Raw genomic sequence first — 19,576 nt, forward strand, 5'->3', positions numbered from 1 at the left:
TCCTGATTTACTGTCACAGATAAGATCCTTAAACTTCCTGATCTGCATGATGATAAGAAAACTTAATAACAAATGAGAGTAATATAATAAGAAATGTACAGGGTTTTTTAACAAGTTATTCCTGGAAGAAAATGACGACTTTCTCTGGAGTTTCAGCCAGACGCGTTGTGATCCTGAGTGTGGCAGAAGACGTATTGGACATTCTGCCACACCCCCGACTCACACTCTGGATCAGCACCGTATCTGCCTTATCCAGCAGGTTTCTCATTGAATTAAGACATGCAAAATCATACAAAAATAAGTACATAAGCAGAATGTCTGTTCAAATTTAGCACATTACTGTGGGATGAGCCTGGCTGACCTGCAGGGGCTAATTTGGGTTAAAATGAATTTTTTTTTAAAAATGCTATAGCCTATTGTTAAAACTCATACCACAACGTAGAAATGTGGTTGAAATTCAGACATACTGTAAATGGTGACAGTGGACCATTATGGTTTTGAAAGGATCTAAAATGATATTACACTGTTATCATTAACACCTTTTAAGTGGTTATGTAGAGTCTGGATGAGGTCAGAGTGAAGACATCATCATCTCAACCTCATCTCTGGGCTGATGTTGCAAATGCTGAGAATATGTTTAAAAGTCCACAGATGTTTTAAAACGGAAAGAGGTGGAAGGTTTCAGTTCAACTCACAATTCAGTTTAATCTTCTTTTATTGGGGGATATGTAGTTCTCTGCACCTGTGGTCACACAGGCAGGTGTCCACACATACAGTAATAAGGTCACCCAGGTACGCTGTCCCGATTTGTCTGATGAGCTCAGAGGAAAAGTTTCTCTCTCTCTGCCTCTGTCTCTCTCTCTCATTAGATTTACGGTGTTATCTACTTTTTCCCAGCTCAGCAGCCGCTGCATGATCCTGAAAGCTCTCACAGCAGCAGCTTATTCTCCAAAACAGGGAGGCAAATGGCACAGCAGTCACGCAGGACACACAACCTATATTCTAGAGTGCAAGAATAAAGGATTATTCCTTTTCATTTTTACAGTCTCGCTCAAACGCGACGACTGTCACGCGGATCTCATCGTGTCCGGCTCCGGAGGCCTGGTGGATCTCAGCCAGATCTTCCAGATCAAGACATAAAGACTGATGAGAAAACAACCAAAGCTGCGCCAGTCACCGACTGCTGCAGAGCTTTAAAAAATTAAGAAGTAAAGAAATGAGAACCACCGTTTAGATTAGACTGCACTGAGATTTGTTTATTTTGATCAAAAAATGTTAGAACATTTTAGAAATAACGACTCCTCTGTGTTTAGAGAGTGAGTGCTCAGCTTTCAGCAAACAAAGTAATGTAGTTACGCAGTTACCCTCAGCCTAGAAACAGCAATTACTTCTGTTTACAGCAACGTGTCAGCCAAACAAGGCTAGATATAATGTCTACAAAACTAGCCTGGAAAACCAAATACTTCACATTAAATTGTTTCTGACATCTGCCTTTACCTTTTGATGCAGTCTTGGCACAATTATGAGGATTTATGGAGAAAACTTAAAGAATGCTCATTAGGAGTTTTATGCCCCGGAATGGGGACCGCAAGAGAACCTGGGGAGATCAGCTAACCTAACATACATTGTTCTGCTAACCTAACATACATTGTTCTGCTAACCTAACATACATGTTTCTGCTAACCTAACATACATTGTTCTGCTAACCTAACATACATGGTTCTGCTAACCTAACGTACATGTTTCTGTTAACCTAACATACATTGTTCTGCTAACCTAACATACATGGTTCTGCTAACCTAACATACATGTTTCTGCTAACCTAACATACATTGTTCTGCTAACCTAACATACATGGTTCTGCTAACCTAACATACATGTTTCTGTTAACCTAACATACATTGTTCTGCTAACCTAACGTACATGTTTCTGTTAACCTAACATACATTGTTCTGCTAACCTAACATACATTGTTCTGCTAACCTAACATACATTGTTCTGCTAACCTAACATACATGGTTCTGCTAACCTAACGTACATGTTTCTGTTAACCTAACATACATGGTTCTGCTAACCTAACATACATTGTTCTGCTAACCTAACATACATGGTTCTGCTAACCTAACGTACATGTTTCTGTTAACCTAACATACATGTTTCTGCTAATCTAACATACATGTTTCTGCTAACCTAACATACATGTTTCTGCTAACCTAACATACATGGTTCTGTTAACCTAACGTACATGTTTCTGTTAACCTAACATACATGTTTCTGCTAACCTAACATACATGGTTCTGCTAACCTAACATACATGTTTCTGCTAACCTAACATACATGTTTCTGCTAACCTAACATACATGTTTCTGCTAACCTAACATACATGTTTCTGCTAACCTAACATACATGTTTCTGCTAACCTAACATACATGTTTCTGCTAACCTAACATACATGGTTCTGCTAACCTAACATACATGTTTCTGGAAGAAGTTCAAGAATGAAATGTATCTATGTATGGAGAAAACAGGTGAACTGAAAAAGTTTAAACCAGGAACAAAGCCCTGTGGAGCACCAGCCAAGAAGAAACCTTTGGCTTTTTATTCTTAGAGTTGACAAAAACATTTGCAATCAGTGTCATTGTTTATTATTTTTTTATCTTGTCATACTTCTTCATAGTTTATCATAGCAACAGAAACATAACTCAAGAGAGCGAGGGTAAACCTTTGAAACCAGGTGTAAGGTTGATCTAATTATCTATTTATTTCTGATATTTTGTATATTAAGTTTTAATCGGGAACATCTCAATTGTTATTTCTGTTAATTATTCTTGTAAAATAATAATAATAATAATAATAATAATAATAATAATAAAACAGGAGAAATCGTGCAAATTGAAATATGTTTGTTGCGCTCTCTGACTAGTTTGGTGTTTTTTAATCTTCAGATTTTCAACATGTAAATGTAAAAAAGAGAGCGGCAGAGCTGAAGCTCAGACTGAACCTGCCTGCTCGGTTGTCTCTTGTATCTAGCGTGGGGCTTGAAGACACTCTGCAAAATGGAGATATGTGTATCTGCTTTTGTCTCAGGAACAACAACACCAGGGAGAGCCGTGAAAACCAGTTTTCTCCAGCTACGGATGAAGCACCCGTGTGAGGGAGACACGCTGCACACACTAAAACGACTGCAGGAACCTTTAGGGATGAAACAACAGCAAATATATAGCGTTTTTAAACATAACGGTGGATACAGTTCTGACCCTAAAACAACTCTGATGTTACTGTCTAATTGTTTCAGAGAAGTACTGTAACTTTTTAATGAGATCTGCGTCAACTTGAGCCATCGGCACCATGTTACCATGCCGACACAGGTAACGAATGACGGTACAAACCAAATCACCATCTCATCAAAAGACATTCATTACAAATTATATGTAAGGTTGTACCCATGACACACTACTGCGTATCTCTATTGTGCTGCTATTGCGCATAATGACACGTGGCTCTCTAGGAAACAAGAATCCAATATTGGGTTGGGGGTTTTTTTGTGCTAATTTCATGTTGTAACACATTTATCAATGTTGCTCATTATTATTTATTGAGATCTTTTAAATTGTAAAATTTACCCAACAACCAAAGAAAGTCCAATCCAGTCCAGTTAGTCTGGATTTGTGATTTACTCTCTCCCTCACTTTTAATTTTTGACGATTGTCCTTTAAAGAGCTCTGAACAATTTCATGCAAAGAAAAAATTTCAAAGACATTTCAAAGGTCTGTTTGAAATTTACTAGAAAATAAACCACAAGCACGTTTTGATGTGGCATCAGAGTTGTCATGCTTCCATGGCATCACAATGGCAGCTATTGTTATGACTGGGTTTACAAATGAGCAAGATGTTTCACATTAGCCGCTCAGTCAGTCACTTTTCTTTACTCTGAAACTCTGCTCTTGGTGCTTTGCACTTTGAACTCAGTTTTTCTTCATCCTGCCAGAGTCAGCAGTGTTTGTACAGTATATGCTGATAGTATCACTTATTTTTCTCACAATGAGCCATTTTGTTCAGGATGTGGTGGGAAAGGTGTTAAAAGCACAAGTCAAGCGAGACCAAGAAAAGCTAAAGTACAGCTTTAATGCTGTCTAGATGCTCTGCCTCAGTAAATATCTGTACGTAAAATTAAGATTACACTAAAATGTAAATCCAGTCACTTCATGGCTTTTTAGCAAATTGTACGACATGTCTTTTGCAAACATTAAACCAAAGGATCACTTTTCAGCAGGCTACTATACTTCCTAAAACATTTTATGAAAATAACATCTCACTGCCTTAGTAATTAGAGCAGCAAACCTTTGATCAACAAGCTTAAGACAGCTACAATTTCTAATAAACTGTATCTCTGAAGGTCCTTCACTTATGATAACCACACACACTAATGTATAAGTTACCAGATAAGCTGGCAACTTATCATCAAAGTTGCCAGCTTACAAAAGCGTAAGCTCTTTCTGTCATAGAGCACAAGTCAGTAGTGATAAAATTGATTTATTCCGAGTTTCAAATCCTGGGTCTAGTGTGCCATGGCCAGCACATATCGACTAGAAGGAGCTGGAGTTATTGAGTAATTTTGTAGTATTCAGATATACCTGATGATCTGTAAAAAATAACATAAAAAAAGGAATAAAAGAAGCATAACAAATATTTGTGAGGTCTTTGCCTAAATCATGCATTTCCATTCTGACTTTACGTAAAGTTGGTAAACGATAGGAAGATAGTCGCAAAAGCCAACAAGCATTGTTTTTCAACGCATCAAAAAAACGCTGACAGTTTTTAATTAAATACACTGACTCCAGCTACTTCATCAAAACTTCGAATACTTAGTTGTTTCAGTTTTACTTGCATTAACATCGAAAAAGAATAAAATACCTAAACATGCATTTCAAGTTTAGATTTCAATTAAACCATAATTACGCTAAAATATGATTTTTTTATTTAAGTAACTTTTGTTGTGGTGTTAGTGCTTCATCGTGCAAATAGCCTTTTTAAAAGGTGCATTATAAATTTGTTCCCTTGACAACAGCTGTTTTAATGCAGGTAAGCCTGCCCTCTCGTGGATATATTGTGCAACTGCTGCTACAAGTTCTTCATATCACATGGCTACAAACTGACATTTAAGAAAGAAATTGCAAAGTTGCTATTTAAACAAAACATAAGAACTATAAATTGAGGACAAAATAATGTTAACATACTTTAATATTTTAGTCTAACAGTCTCAACCTGACAATAAAAATGCCACAGTGTTAATCTTAACACTGGACTGCAATTATGGGTTCGCTTCTAGTCCACTAAAAAAAAAAAGCTAAATAAAAACAGATGTTAACAAGAGCCCATTTAAAAAAGCAAACACAAAAACCCCACAATGCCTTTGGAACATTTCCGAAAAATTATATTAGTTTGAAAAACATCCCCTGGAATCTGCTATAAGAAGCACCAAACTATTCTAAGATCTAACAGCGTTTAAATAATCTATGCTTAAAGAACACATCTATCCGTACACATCCTCTATATTAACATTAGGACGTTAATGAAGAGATTTTGAGGTTGTGAACCAGTCATCATCCTCAGATGGCCTGGCTGAGGGCAGAAAGCCTTTGTCTGATATGTCGGTTCTCCTCCAGCATCTTGGAAATGGTTCGGAGAACCGAGAGCTTGGCCTACCAATCACAGTGGACACACAGAAGGGTCAGATGCTTTAACACTTTTAAATAAACCGAAAAGGTTGAACATACATTCCACTTTATCGTAGTCAAACGATGCAGTCGATTTAATTTCATCTCAAAGTTATTCATTTTATTAATCTTCTCAGAGTAGTTTTTACAACTATTCTACACATCATTTATGAAATTTAACTCAATTTATTTTGCTTTACATAAGTGACAAAGTACATCAGTGTAACGTTCATATTAGCTTGTTTTCTTTCTCAATCTAATTCCTGTTTACATTTACATTGTGTATTTTGTGGTGTGATTTACTGGCTGATGTTGCATTAATTGATGGATAGTTATCAACTGATATGCTTAATAAAACCTACCTTCTCCTTTTCATTTGTAGGCTGGGTGCTCGATCCTTGGGTGAAAGAGAAGACATCTCCATCGACTAGAGCAGAGGAAGTGCTGGCACCTGATGACAAAACCCCCAGATTTCTTGTGAAATTTAAACAGTAAACATACAATATATTTAATACTTCTACACTGGTTTTTCCAAAGGTAGGAGTTAATTTTTGTGTTGTACATCAAATTGCTACTTATTTAAGAGCTTTAAGCTGAGACTCCCACTCCAACTTTAAAAATATATATTTTTTTAAATGTACATTTTACCACAATTTTAAAAAAAACCTCTTGACAATTACTTTAAGAGCACCTGTTGCTATGACTATTTCCAAAAAGCTACGTTTTCAAACCCCGTTTCTATTCCCGAGAAGTTAAGACTTCATTTCATTATGTCACACACAGACAGCAGATTTGTTTTAGCTTTGAAAGTATGTTTTTCCATTTATTACAATGTTTCATTTTAGTGATGACTGGCTAAGCTAATGCTAGTTTTCCTGGTTTAGTTCTCTCAACTCCTCTCTAGCGCTGATGTTTGTCACCCAGCTAATACAAACTAGCTTGCCATTTTCAGAGAATATTAATATAACACTCCGTTTGTTTCTCTTGGTTTAGGGAAGGATTGTTTTTACTTGAGGACGACTTTAGCATCCATTTTGTCGAGGTTTTTGCATCCGTGGTGGCCTTTGGACTCGCAGCGCGGCTTTTGACGTTTGGAAATTTGACTTTTAAAAGTGGCTTCTCTGCTTTTTCACGTTTCTTTTTATTCCGCTTCTTTCCGCGCTCATCAGTCTCGGAGGGAGTGGAGTTAACCAAGTGGTCCGATCCAAATTCGGTTCTTGGACTGGAGCTCAGCTGAGACCCGAACCGGGGTACGTACTTCACAGGCGGCATCCTGCAAACAGGAACAAATGGGATTTTAAAAGGCGCGTTACCACCGGACACCAGCAGGTGGCACTGTCAACATGGAGGGAGACAAAAACGAAGAACAAAAAAAAGAACTCTTTAAAGAGCTGAATAATTTTCTTCCTCACAGCCGTTTTATTCATTCAACATCTCACATTACAAATACTTCAAATGTATGCATACAGTTACAAACAGTTGGCAGCAAATTAATTTATGACTTTAGGTCTTTTACTTCAATACTACAAACCAACTATAAAAACTGACGTCTGCATTGTAGCGAAAATTAATCAGGAAGAAAATATAAAAATTGGAACTTACATATAAAGGTGAAATGACTTAGTAAAAATCAAAATATCAGGTAAAAAAAAAAAAAAAGTTAATAAATATAACCTTCCCAGCATTCAATTAAAAACTATTGAAATTTAGCAATCAAGCTACACTAAGACATAATCAATGTTTTTTTTTTCCATGTGAAAATGTGAAGCTTGTTACAGCAATTCAAACTGGATAGAGTATAACACTTCACCCCAAAATAAAAAGATAACAAAAGTTCAGATCAAAATGATGTTATACATTTGTTGAAAATATAGCAAATGCCAAATACATCATCAACCTTGTATATACAATGTTTTCAATCACAGTAGCATGGTAGTAGCAAAACAAGAAGAACAAAACTAATGTTTACAAAATAAATTTAGGTATAAATTATTTTTTTTTTTTTATTTTCAACAAACACCAGCATGAATAAGAGAAAAAAAAAAAAAAAAAAAGTAAAAGACTGCATGATTTTATATGATTGAGTGACGTACACTGCGGAGAACTGTTTCTGGAAAGAAGTATTGCACGTAATGGCTCAAAGTTAACTTGCAACATTAAATAACATTCAGGTTATGTCCCAAAGCATGCCACATCACAAAGGAGGAGGAGGGGGTTAGGGGGGAGTCAAGTGATCATGTCTCCTCACCTATGTCCTACTGAGTGTCCAATACATTACAAAAAACACATCCAAAGTGTTGTTACGGTTTATATTGCATAAACATGTCTGTGTAAAGGAAGGCAGACTCGATCGTGTAGAGAGACGCTACAAGAGAGGCAATCTCAACGAGATAAGGAACAGATTTCTTTTTTTTTTCTTAAAAAAAAAAGAAAAAAAAAGGAGAACTAGTGCATTACGTTAGGTCCTGCATTATGACTAGCCGTGTTATCTCTTATGCATGCCGAGAATAAGTAGGACTAACAGGCAGTTTCAGAAAGAAGATCTAAAGATTGAAAACAGATGATATCCACTCTGGTGGCAAAAGGGAAGATTTTACACTGGTGAAAGCCAAACATTTAGTTTTATGAGACTCTTATCGACTACACCAAGGAGAAAAATATCAGATTATACTCAATACTATCAAAATCAGTTTAGAAAGGTCTTGCCATGCCTTAGGATCCTGTAATAATATTTATTAGGAGAGAGAACTGTATACGACAGGCTTCTGAAAAGCCTCATTTTTTCTGTTTACTTTTTTTTTTTTCCTTTTATCTACAGAATTACACCAATGCAACAAACAATTTTCAGATTTACCAGCACTTAAATATATAAAAGCTAATTGAAAAATTATATTAATCACTTTCTTTAAATGAAATTTACCATAAATGCAGATCTCTTAGTAACAAAGGTACAAAATTATTTTTCCACAAAGTGAAAAAAATGAGGTATTGCAAAAGGAGTTCTCCCATTTGTGAAAAATGTGCCTAAAATGACAATTGAAAAAAATATTTAGAAAAAGTAGTGCATAATAAATGTATATATGTTCATGACAAAATAATCAGCTATAAAACACTGTACAAAAATCAGCAGGCCATGTATAAAATAATATCTTTATCTCTGTGACAGCAAATTCAAGCTACTACCATAATCCAACCACAACACTTGTGATAGAGAGCTCCAGTCACGGTAGAGCGTGCAGTGGTACACCATGAGGACAGCTCAGGGAGACTGGACTGTGCATTCCCATTAGTTAGTACTACATTAGCATGTTAGCTTCCAGTGCTAAGATCCCTGACGATATAAAGTGAATAAATACTACTGCCAATACCTGAGCCCTGAGGGCCATGTCTTTATCAGCTCAAAACTACAAACTGAAACCCCAGCCTTGCCTCCGTTAACCAACAAGAGGACCACCTCAACATAAACCCCCAGATCAATGACTGTTTGGACTACAGATTTAGGCCATTCTTTGGTTTGCTCTCTCTGGTTCTAAGTGTTAACTTTTAAACCAAGACCTAAAAGTTTATGCCAACAATCTTAAACGTGTGCCAAACTCGAGGGAGGATTTTTGTCTTGCGACGTTTTTTTTGTTTGTTTTTCTTTTTTTTTTTTAAACCGTGACCAGAGGCTATTCACTAATCTTGGAAAAAGTAAATCGATCCATCCGAAACAAGAGTTCCAACCATTTGCACTCAACCTTTGGTAAATGGTACAGTTGTTCTTAAATCCTGCAAGCACAAAGTAAGGAAAAATGCGCCTTTTCATAAACTCAACTTCCACAGTTTGTGTACTGAATCAGGCGTGATCAAACCTCAGTTAAGTCTTATGTTACTTTCAACAACAAATGTAAGCAGCTTTGCCAACTAACAAGAAAACAAAAAGTACACTCAGGTAGAAAAAAAAAAAATCTAAATTCAATTCTAATGCATCCATATGCTCATGCACACTTAATGTCAAAACATAAATGGGATTCGACTCTTTTCTGTTAACTTCTTTTAGACGGCCAAATTAAAAAAAATAAGAAAAAAAATAAATTAGTTTCTTTTTTTTAACTTAAAAGAAAAGTGCATTTATTTTTCATACTACAGCCTATACCCCTTCCCTAGTTTCTCTCACTCCCTCCCCTGATCATGCGTTGCTCCCTCCCTCTAGCCTTAGTTCCAGCGGAAGGAGATGTGTCGCGGTCGGTCCCCTCCTTCCTTCACCAGCGGCTTGTGGAACTCGCGTCCGGCCCGGGAGTGGATGGCTGCCCAGCAGTACTCACAGTAGTACTGCAGGCAGGTCACGTTGGCGCAGAAGAAAGGAGCGAACTTCCCCCCGCAGCGCGTGCCCTGGCACTCGTCGCACAGCTGGTCATCCAGGACATATGGCTTCACTTCCACCTGAGGGGAGAGGAGAACTGTCAAGATGGCGACCCAAACTGCAGGATGAAGAAAGGGCAGATTCAGATCATTTTTCTTTTTATGGATAAGCACGAGACGGATAAACTGACCCGTTTATCAATCTCCCCGTGTTGCAGTTGAACAAATCGGGCACTGATGGCTGCAATGTAGCTCTGCTGATTGGAGAAGGCCACTCTCCCTGCGCCTTTGGGATACTTCAGCTCAGGATCCGTGTCGATCCCAGCGTAGCACACCCCCCCATACAGACGATCCATGATCATAGCGAGCTCAACTGGAAAGAACAAAAAAATACACATTATTAAAACGCCTTTCACTTAGGCCTACTAAACATTGCTCATTCACCTGCACGTAGGGGGCGAGGTACACCTCCTACGAAGATAGTCTTCCTTGGGTCCAACGGCTGAGAGCCGTCCATTACAAAGTCACTGTCGTTAAGGTTCCAAGGTCGAATCTGGACCTACAAAAAGCAAATAAAGCTCCATGTAAATACATTTAAAATATCAAAAAGGCAATTATTCAAATTTCATTACACAGTGACATACTTCAAGTGGACATTTCTGCTAATTTTGATGATTAAGGGCAACAGATGTTTATGAGCCAAAATAAAAAGTTACTGAAAGTTTACAGATTGCACAACACGAAGTATAATAAGAAAAAAAAGAGGACTTTTAATACAGAAGTCTTATTTTTAGCTCTACATAATCACTGGAAAGACAGCTGACATGTCAAGGAGAGAGTCACTGAGAGCCTTCAGTGTTAGGGTGAGCCACAGACGGTCACTGCTCTGGAAACTGTACTCAAGCATATTCATGGAAAATTCAGTAACTGGGTGAAAAACAAAAAATGGTTATGAAAAAAAATATATATAAAATATATATTTAAAAAAATACAATAAAAATATATATTAAAAAAATACAATTAAAAAAACTGGACAGACATATACAATACCGTACATGGATATTATTTAGTTGGTCGAGGTTAAATTCTAGCAGAAAACCAGAAAGTCCAGATGCATTCCAAAAATGGGTTTTGAGTCCAGTCTAGGAGTTTATATCCATCCATCAGGAGTTAAAAAAAAAAAAAAAGCAAAACACTCACAGGCTTGTCTTTGATGGTGGGACTGGAGACACACAGGTACAGTTTCCCATCCTCCTGAATACAGGCGTCAATCAGTGCCTGCACAGAGCTTTCATCTTGAAACAGCAGGAATGCATATCCTGGAAGGAGTTGTACAGCCAGAATCAGGAGCGTGATTTAAATGAACAGATCAAAAAAAATAAAATAAATCAAGGAAGTGAGGCACACTTAACTCACCTTTTGGTGGAAAATAAGACTTGCTCTCTGCCTTGTGGGGCCAATCAACAAAGAGATGACCAAATCGGCGGAAACTGGCAGTGATTTCATCTGGGAAAACGGAACTCATAGTCAGGTAATCTCCAGCACAACTACCTCTTCCTAACTAATAAATGTACTTGCGTATTTAAAAACGTTTTTACCTTCGTCTATGTCCGGAGGGAGGCCTCCAACAAACACTTTGCGGGAGTAGCGTTCCACACGTTCACCATTGAGGTGTGGAAAGCAGTGGGCAGAGCCGAGGCCAGCGAGCCCCTGGTCACCGGACTCGTCCTCTCCAAAGGAGCGCTCGTCCTCCATGGGGAACAGAGACGAGTGGCCTGAGAGAGAAAATCACTTGGATGAAAATGCTGACTTGACACAACAGAAATCAAAACCATTTCAACAACAAGAAACGGAAATAAAGGGCAAGGTTTTGGTTGAATGAAAAATAAAGAAATATCAAGGAACCAGCAGAAGAAAGCAGAGAAAACGGGTTTTAAACCCGTTGTTTTTATTTCAGATTATTCATCTTTTTGATTGGGTAAAAGTGAGTATCAGAACTGATCATTTAGTTCTTATGAAACTGGTTGAATTCTTGGTAAGGTAAGAAATCTGTAAAGCGATGTAAAGAGAGGACAATGAAAATTAAGATTTGGTAGACAAACAAGAGGCTAAAAACAACAACAACAAAAAAATCAGGAGGCAACAATTTATCAGGGAGAACAAGACACATTCATTAGCTTTACCTCGTCTTCTGCCATAACTTCTTGCTGCATGTAAAACACAAAACACTCTTGAAATAAGTTTTAAGACACTAAAAAAAGAAGTTTGTTTAAAAAAAAAAAAAGACACTACCAGGGCTTGAAATGTATTGATCAGCAGCTAAAATTTCTTTTAAAGCAACAACCAATCGGAATTTACAGAATTTTGTGCATGTTTTCCCTAAATAAGCTACATTTACAGTAGTTTTAGTTTTCTTTTAAACTCAGAGGGGCAATCAACATTTTTTAAAATCATGTAATAAGACTGGACTGTTTGTTCAACTCTGCCAGAAAACGTGATAAGGTTATTGATTAAATTACAACACACCGGTTTTTTTTAAGTTGTTCTCTTCTTTAGTCTAGCGTGGGTTTAGGTTAAAAATGGCTGTGCCATATCCATTTTCTATTCCTATTTTATTTTTTTTTTCAGTTTACAAATTAAAATGACATTACTAAAGATGCAGAAACCAACATGAAAATTCAAAAATTAAAGTCAAGATTTTTGTTTGCATGTGGCAGACACTAATTTCAAGCCCCAGCTTGGCTTTAGTACTACATATCATGTTGCATACCATTCAAAGGTAGAGGCACATCTCCACCCTGATGCGGGAAAGTGTAGCGTCCTAAAAGACAAAAGGAAAAAAAAAGTAAATATATATCTTGAGACCTCAGAACTCAGGACTTGAATGTTTTGGAAAAAGCTACCCAAAACAGTGATTACAGATAGTATTTTCGAATCGGTAATGTGCTGCAAAGGCAAAACGTCTGAACTGTTTGAAAAGAGTAAGAAATATTACAACATTGTATCCTTATCACGGCAATAAAAATGTGATTCAAATTTACACAATAAAAAAGACTCCCAAAATGTTTGAATCAAAGTTTAGTGTAATTAAATGTTGAGGGGGAAAAAAACAAGTTGCTTGGAAAAAATAAAAATAAAAAAAAGAAAGGATTTGGGAAAAAAGTAAATGCTGACCAGAATCCTCTGAAGCGTTACTTGTAAAACTGAGCCTAATCTGCAAAATACACTGAATCAGAATGTATATCCACTGCAATATGAAAGCTGCTTAGATGCAATATTTGGTAAGATATTAAATATTATGCTCTAAATAATATCTTCACTCTGTTCTCTCATGTTCCTTGATATCCACATCGGATGTAAAATGTTGAAAACACTGATGAAAGTGTTCCATCTTCCAATATAACCACAATCGATATTGTCCCTGCAACATTCAGCAATAATTGAAATATATTTCACCCAACCAATAATGTGCTGTAAAGAAGAGTGAACTGAAACCCCTTCTAATATTGTGCTACTAATTTAAATCTGATTTTAACACAAGGATTAGTTGTAAATATCAATATTCTTAATAGTTCATAAAAACAGGAGACAAATTTGATCATCATGCATCAGGAACAAGTTACAGTCGAGTTATGCTGCGTTTCCAAAAGGTGCTAAATAACTTGGATAATCACCGATAGTGAGAGACTAATGCTGTATTTATTTGGCATTTTGGACATTAAAATGCTGTAGCAGTGTTTTCAAGGTTGCACTGTACTGTGTGTAAAAGATTTATTGAGATAAAGTGCTGGAAGTGCAATAAATGTTTTTTATTGCAGCTATCACTAAGTTTTATGTGAGAGAGCTACATTGGATTCATCCCCTTCCCACTTGGAATGATGGCATCATGCAACACTTTTAGTTTTAATTCAAAATAAATAAATAAATAAATGAAAAAGCCCAAGCTCTGTTCTACTACTGTGTAATAATCCTTGTAGCCATTATTGCTGCTTGACATCAGAAAAACAAGCTAGACATGTTGATGTTTGTGAATTTTACAACAATGACATGACTTGGAATAAATAGTTTTAAAGTCTGTTTAGGGCGTTGTTACAAATTTATAATCAAGATTAATAATAAATTAATTGCATGGCAATAATATTCAATATTTTCGAAGTACATTTTGTACAGCACACAACGTTAAAGAAATGTTCTCTTTGACTATTCAAATACAGTATAAGACTCGTATTGTTACAATCTAGATTTAGTTTAAGTTAGGAATCAAACTAAAACTCAAAAAGAACTTGTATCTAACTGCATTTAGCAAACGCAAATGAAAATATGAAATCCAAACAACTGCCACTTATTTTATTTTCATGTCCAATCCTCAACCTCAGTCTAAAGCCACCTGCAAGGAAAACAATTGCTGGTGTGGGAACCAACCTTTTAAGGAATCCTGTTCTGCCCTCATAATGTCAATCAGGGAGTTCTCCAGAGAGTGCATGTTGAACCCATCAAAAGACCGTGTCCTATCCTGCTGGAAGAGAAAACTACAACATTTAAACTTGCCGCTTCCCACTTCAGGTACAGCAGCTCACAAAAGCTGGCATGGCAAACTACAAAAACCCATCAGTGACAATTCCTGTGACAGTATAGTGATAAAGTGGAAAAAAAGAGAATCTAGCCATTGTTTCTTGTAATACCACATTGAAAGATATCCCACTTGAGAAGGTGAATAAAAACCCTAAAACTCATCCAGTATGTAAAACAAACCATGCAAGACTCGCACCACCGAGTATATGAGAGAGCTGAGGGCACACAAAGCAGCAGAGGAGCACAAGACTTCTTAAATCAGGACAAGAGGAAGCACATGTGATCACACCAGATGATAAGACTGCTCTCATTTAACCAAATGATCTAGATAAGAACCTAAGCACACACTCAACAAGTTTCTATTCATTCAATTAGATGGCTTAGCTATCACGTATCCTGTTTTGCTAAAAAGGCCCGTTTGTTGCATTCGACACAGACTAGCATGCTAAACAGGATTAACATTTGTCGCTGAAAATCACACAAGACATATGCACAGTATACATAAGAATTACTGACTCCCAGTTCCTTTAAAACCCTTTCTTAACACACTTGATGCACAGTACCCATCTCTCTGCCAACCTGGATAGAATAGACGTTGTCGTTGCGGTTCATGCTGTCCTCAACCCAGCCCTTGTGGTTGATGCCAGAGGTATTTCTGGGGAACTTCTGCGAGGGAATCTGCAAAATAGATTACCGGATCTGTTATTTTTCTTAATGGTGGTAAATATCTGAGAAGGTTCACGAATCTGATCTCAGTAATCATCTACCTGATTGTTGGGGAAGGATTTCTTCAAAGGGGAGTAGGAGTTTAGGCTAGTAACCCCTCCCCCGACGCCCCGACGGTACTCTCGAACCCCTTGTGTGCCTCCCCAGCCACTGTAGCCACCTGGACTCCAGGAGGTGGACGTTGGAGTGGACAGACTCTGGTAACTTCCCCAAGGAGACGGGGGTTTGTTTTGAGCAGGAGCAAGATGGGACAGCTGGGGGAATGGTCCAGCACGATGGGGGTGCGGCGGGAAGGAAGGCTGGGGTTGATGAGGACTAGCTGGGGAGCGGCGGTGCTGCGGAACCCCTTGACCATGAGAATGGGGTGTAGGAGGGTGGTGCTGGGTGACTGGTCCAATCTGTGGTGAGAAACTACCTCCTACGCCAAAGCCAGGCCCGGCGTGGTGAGAGAAGTTCTGGAAAAGTAGAGGTGGGCCGTTTGTGTTGGAGCCAGCAGGACCGAAGAACGCGCCAACATCTTCCCCGACAACAGGAGACTGGTTAGATGGAACAGCAGGGGACCAGTTGTTAAAGCTGGTCAGCGAAGATGGGGAAGAGGTGGACTGTGTACAGCTTGTCGCCATTCCCAGGTTGTCCTGGTAGTCGAAGCTGCTCAACACCGGAGACTCGATTCTTAACTTCTCTTTTCCGACGCTGCATTCCAGGGAACCCTTCTCCAAGGAGCCATCTTCAGGATGGGCCCCCTCAAGTTCCGTTAGGCCTCCTCCGACCTCCTGCTGGCCTGGAGACAGAGTCTGAGGATGGGTCTGAACTTGGGACTTCTCCTGCATATCTTGGAGGTCCAGGGCTTTGGACTTGTCCGACTCCAGGATCTCATCTTGCATGTTACCGTGCTGGGCTACGGTAGGGAAGAGCCAAGCACTGCCCCCATTGGTGGAGCAGGCGTTGTTTACAAAGGAAGGAGGGCTGGGGGGGCTGGAGGAGTGCTGAAGGTGTTGTGGCTGGAGGTGAGGAGGGATCCTAACAGGGAAAGCAGATTTGTTACCACTGCCGTTCTTCACCAGAACTCCAAAGCCGTAGTCCCCCATTTAGGACGCCCTGCAGGTTTTCAGCTTTCACAGTCTTCTGTATCCTAAAACGTGGGTAGAGAACAGACAGACAGAGGCCAGATTACATGATCATGTTCATGTAATCACTGTTAAAGATAATAATAATAAATAAATAACCACACCAGACGCAGAGAATGTGTCTTTGCTGCAGCCTGCCTGGTCTTGTGATGCAATCAATGAGATTAAATCATTGACTGGCCAGGCCAGGCCATGGGAGGCCTGGATGAAATATAACACTGTGGCAGGCAGGCTCGGAAAACACCCAGCCTCACCAACTCAGGCTGCTGGACGCCTGCTCTGCTCAGGCTGACGTTTCCAAAGGTCGTCAGGCAGCTAGCAGCAAAGCTAACAGCTGCTCATGCGCCCTTTTAATCACGCAGAGTCCATTTTAAACCCCACTCAGGCGAACAGCACGTAACACCCACCGTCTAACGTCCCTTTTACCGCGATGACCTCTTCAAAAAAAACAACCGTTTAAATACAGGGGAAAGTGTTGCTGACGTCTCCAGGGTAGTTCCCTTCACCAAGCCGCTAAGCTAGGATAATGGTCGATAACCCAGCAGACGTCGCAGCGTATTTGCCAACCAGCCAGAAGGCAACAAACGACCTCAGCCGCTTTAAAGTCTTTCGACATTTCGCCAGCGAACACGACAAGCCGTATCAGTGGCAAGTTTAGAAACGGTGCGTGGCTCTTTAAACGACCTCGTCCGTTTCGTGTCCTGTACGCTCAATGTCACACACACTTACCAATCCTTGTCATCATCATCTTTTTTTTTTTTTTTTTTACATATCAAAGTAACGCAGCGAGGCCTTTAACCGCAGCTCCGTCGAATCAACAACCTGGTAAGAAATTGAATTATTTCAGATATAGCTACCTTCAGTTCGCCGTCATGACCTTATCGTTAAGATGTTGCCATATTTTTTAGCGTTTTCCCTTTTTCTGGGTTTCCTAAGCAGCCGGTGTAAATGGGTCTTCTCTCTCTCGCTCTTCTAGATGACAGCTGGGCCAGTGGGGAGACACTTCCGTCTCCATTCCCCGCCTCCAGCTGCCTTCGCCAGCCACTCTGTGAAAGGATTTCCTCCACATCGCCCCGCCCACATTATCTGTAATCTGCCCTCTGATAGGATAATTGCTGTCAGCACACGCCCACATCACATATTGTCAATGAATGGCAGTTCCATCTTTTTCCAAATAAGGAGGGCTTGAAATCAATAGCAGTTGTAGGAAAGGTAGATTAATGAAGATTAAAAATACCATATATGTGTATGTGTGTGTTTCTGTTTCCCGTGGGGTGTGGAGTGGGCTTTCAAAACAGCTTTTTGAACTTTTTGTAACATTCATAACTTTGTGGTCATTCAAGAATATAAAATTGTAATTTCTTAAAGAAACAGGTCTCTGCCTTCAGTGCTTTGAAAAAGTATACAAAAGTATTGACACATCTTTAACCTGTTATTCACAATATTATCAGACTACATGGAGAACATCAATGAACAGCAAATTTTAGGTGTCCACTCTAACATGAATTTGTCTTAATCTAAACAATTTTATTGTAGCTCTAGCTAGTTGTTAAGACCTGCCACAAGGTGAATCATCTGTAAGACCTGCCACAAGGTGAATCATCTGTAAGATCTGCCACAAGGTGAATCATCTGAGCCCGTCTAAAGTCTTTTACACCGTCTAACAGGTTTTATTCCAAGACTGGCTTGTTTTTAGCTCCATTCATCTTTCTATCAACTCTCACCAGTTTTCCTGTCCCTGGTGAGGACTCAGTATAATGTTTCAACATGAAAATGATGTGCCATGTTAGATTTTTTTTTTTTGCCACAAAAGGTTTTGGGTGTAGACCAAACTGTTAAATTTCTACCAATTTTGACCAAAGTTACCCAAGTAACGCTTGGGAGAAAGAAAGCTTAAAGAAAAGAAGGAAATGAGTTATGAATTTCAATATCCTCGCAGTCAATAGATTTCAAAACCAGGGTGTAATATTTGCAAATGCAAATGAGATGATTTGGGTAAACAAATGGTTTGTCCTCCACTTCAATCTGGATTGTATCTCCATGTCATGACCTAAGACTGATAGATATTTATTATAGAAAAATCTATACACATACATTAAAATGATACCTGCTTTTCAAAAAGCACTTAAGAAACACAGAGAGTGAGGAGAAAATGCTTGGTTTCACCTCTGTCGTCTTTGTGGCATTGTGAGTCCCCCTGGGCAGACCCACCCTTCATTTGTATCCTGGAGCAGCAGTGGCAGGCACCAGCCCATCCCACTCTCTGCAGGGCCTGTTGGGTTGGTTTAACAACACAACGATGTGTCTTCAGCGTCTGGTTTCCCTTAGCATTACCAAACAGCCAGTCCAGGTGTTGCAGGTTTAATAGTCTGACCTTCCAAGTGAGAAAGAGAAAGCATTGGCATGGGGGTTTGAAGGTGTGTGCATCTGCATGCCAAAAGCCTTTTGAGCTGGGTCAGCATAATTTGTCTGTAAAAGCAACAAACTTTATTCCCCTGAGAAGGCAGGGCGAGTCTTTATGCAGCAAAATGCTTAAAGGACATCCAGTATTATATAAATACGTTTTGAAGGCCCAACAGCAGACAAAAGTGCAGAGCATGCATTCGCTCCCAAATGGATCCTAAATGATTCATCTGTGTAACTTAGGCACCCAGTCATTAATTCATTAGATAGCTGGGGAGGACAGGACAGACGTCCACAGAGTGCCTGGGGCCAGCTGTCTCAGGTTTCTCTGCTCTGACACACAGCCTCCTCTTTGTGGTCCAGCCTCCTCTCTGCTAATTTCACCATATCGGTGAAAAAAAGCTGTGTCACTGTCTTCCAAGTGTGAGCTGGGAGACAGTGACTTCTAACTGAAGCTGACTTCGTTTAGAGTCAGCCGCCTTTTGCTTTGGCCACGAGGTCATCCATCTCAGACTCAAGTGTTGTTGTAAGTAGCAGAGAGTGACGCAGCATAATTTTCCCTCATACACACTCTGTGGTCTAGACAGTGTGTGTGCTGCACCACACTGTGGCCTTGATGGTTTTTTTTCTTTTGTTTGCTTTCTCACTAAAATACACATACAGAACGTACTCCAGCTTTCAAACTTTTCA

The 19,576-nt window shown here is 39.1% G+C and overlaps 1 protein-coding gene and 1 long non-coding RNA gene across 5 annotated transcripts; one reads left to right on the forward strand and one right to left on the reverse strand.

Annotated features, from left to right (window-relative positions):
* Positions 1 to 7,113: 7,113 nt before the first annotated feature.
* On the reverse strand, positions 7,114 to 17,481 carry LOC114139234 (cytoplasmic polyadenylation element-binding protein 4-like). Of its 4 annotated transcripts, none has more exons than XM_028009029.1 (12): positions 17,341 to 17,481; positions 15,398 to 16,488; positions 15,210 to 15,308; positions 14,481 to 14,571; positions 12,829 to 12,879; positions 12,242 to 12,265; positions 11,657 to 11,833; positions 11,475 to 11,564; positions 11,259 to 11,377; positions 10,503 to 10,617; positions 10,250 to 10,431; positions 7,114 to 10,139 (listed from the first exon to the last, which is right to left on the reverse strand). In XM_028009029.1, the coding sequence occupies exons 2-12, from the start codon at positions 16,442 to 16,444 to the stop codon at positions 9,912 to 9,914; spliced, it is 2,223 nt and encodes a 740-aa protein (XP_027864830.1). In that variant the 5' UTR covers positions 16,445 to 16,488; positions 17,341 to 17,481; the 3' UTR covers positions 7,114 to 9,911. The 4 variants fall into 4 exon arrangements, with proteins under 4 accessions (XP_027864830.1, XP_027864829.1, XP_027864834.1 ...); XM_028009028.1 differs by having other exon boundaries at positions 14,481 to 14,574; XM_028009033.1 differs by lacking the exon at positions 12,242 to 12,265.
* On the forward strand, positions 16,502 to 17,730 carry LOC114139236 (uncharacterized). Its single transcript, XR_003594403.1, has 2 exons — positions 16,502 to 17,308; positions 17,460 to 17,730. It is a non-coding gene; the product is annotated as an uncharacterized LOC114139236 (long non-coding RNA).
* Positions 17,731 to 19,576: the final 1,846 nt, after the last annotated feature.

Source organism: Xiphophorus couchianus, chromosome 23 (genome assembly GCF_001444195.1).
Source record: "Xiphophorus couchianus chromosome 23, X_couchianus-1.0, whole genome shotgun sequence".
In the NCBI taxonomy this organism is placed as follows: domain Eukaryota; kingdom Metazoa; phylum Chordata; class Actinopteri; order Cyprinodontiformes; family Poeciliidae; genus Xiphophorus; species Xiphophorus couchianus.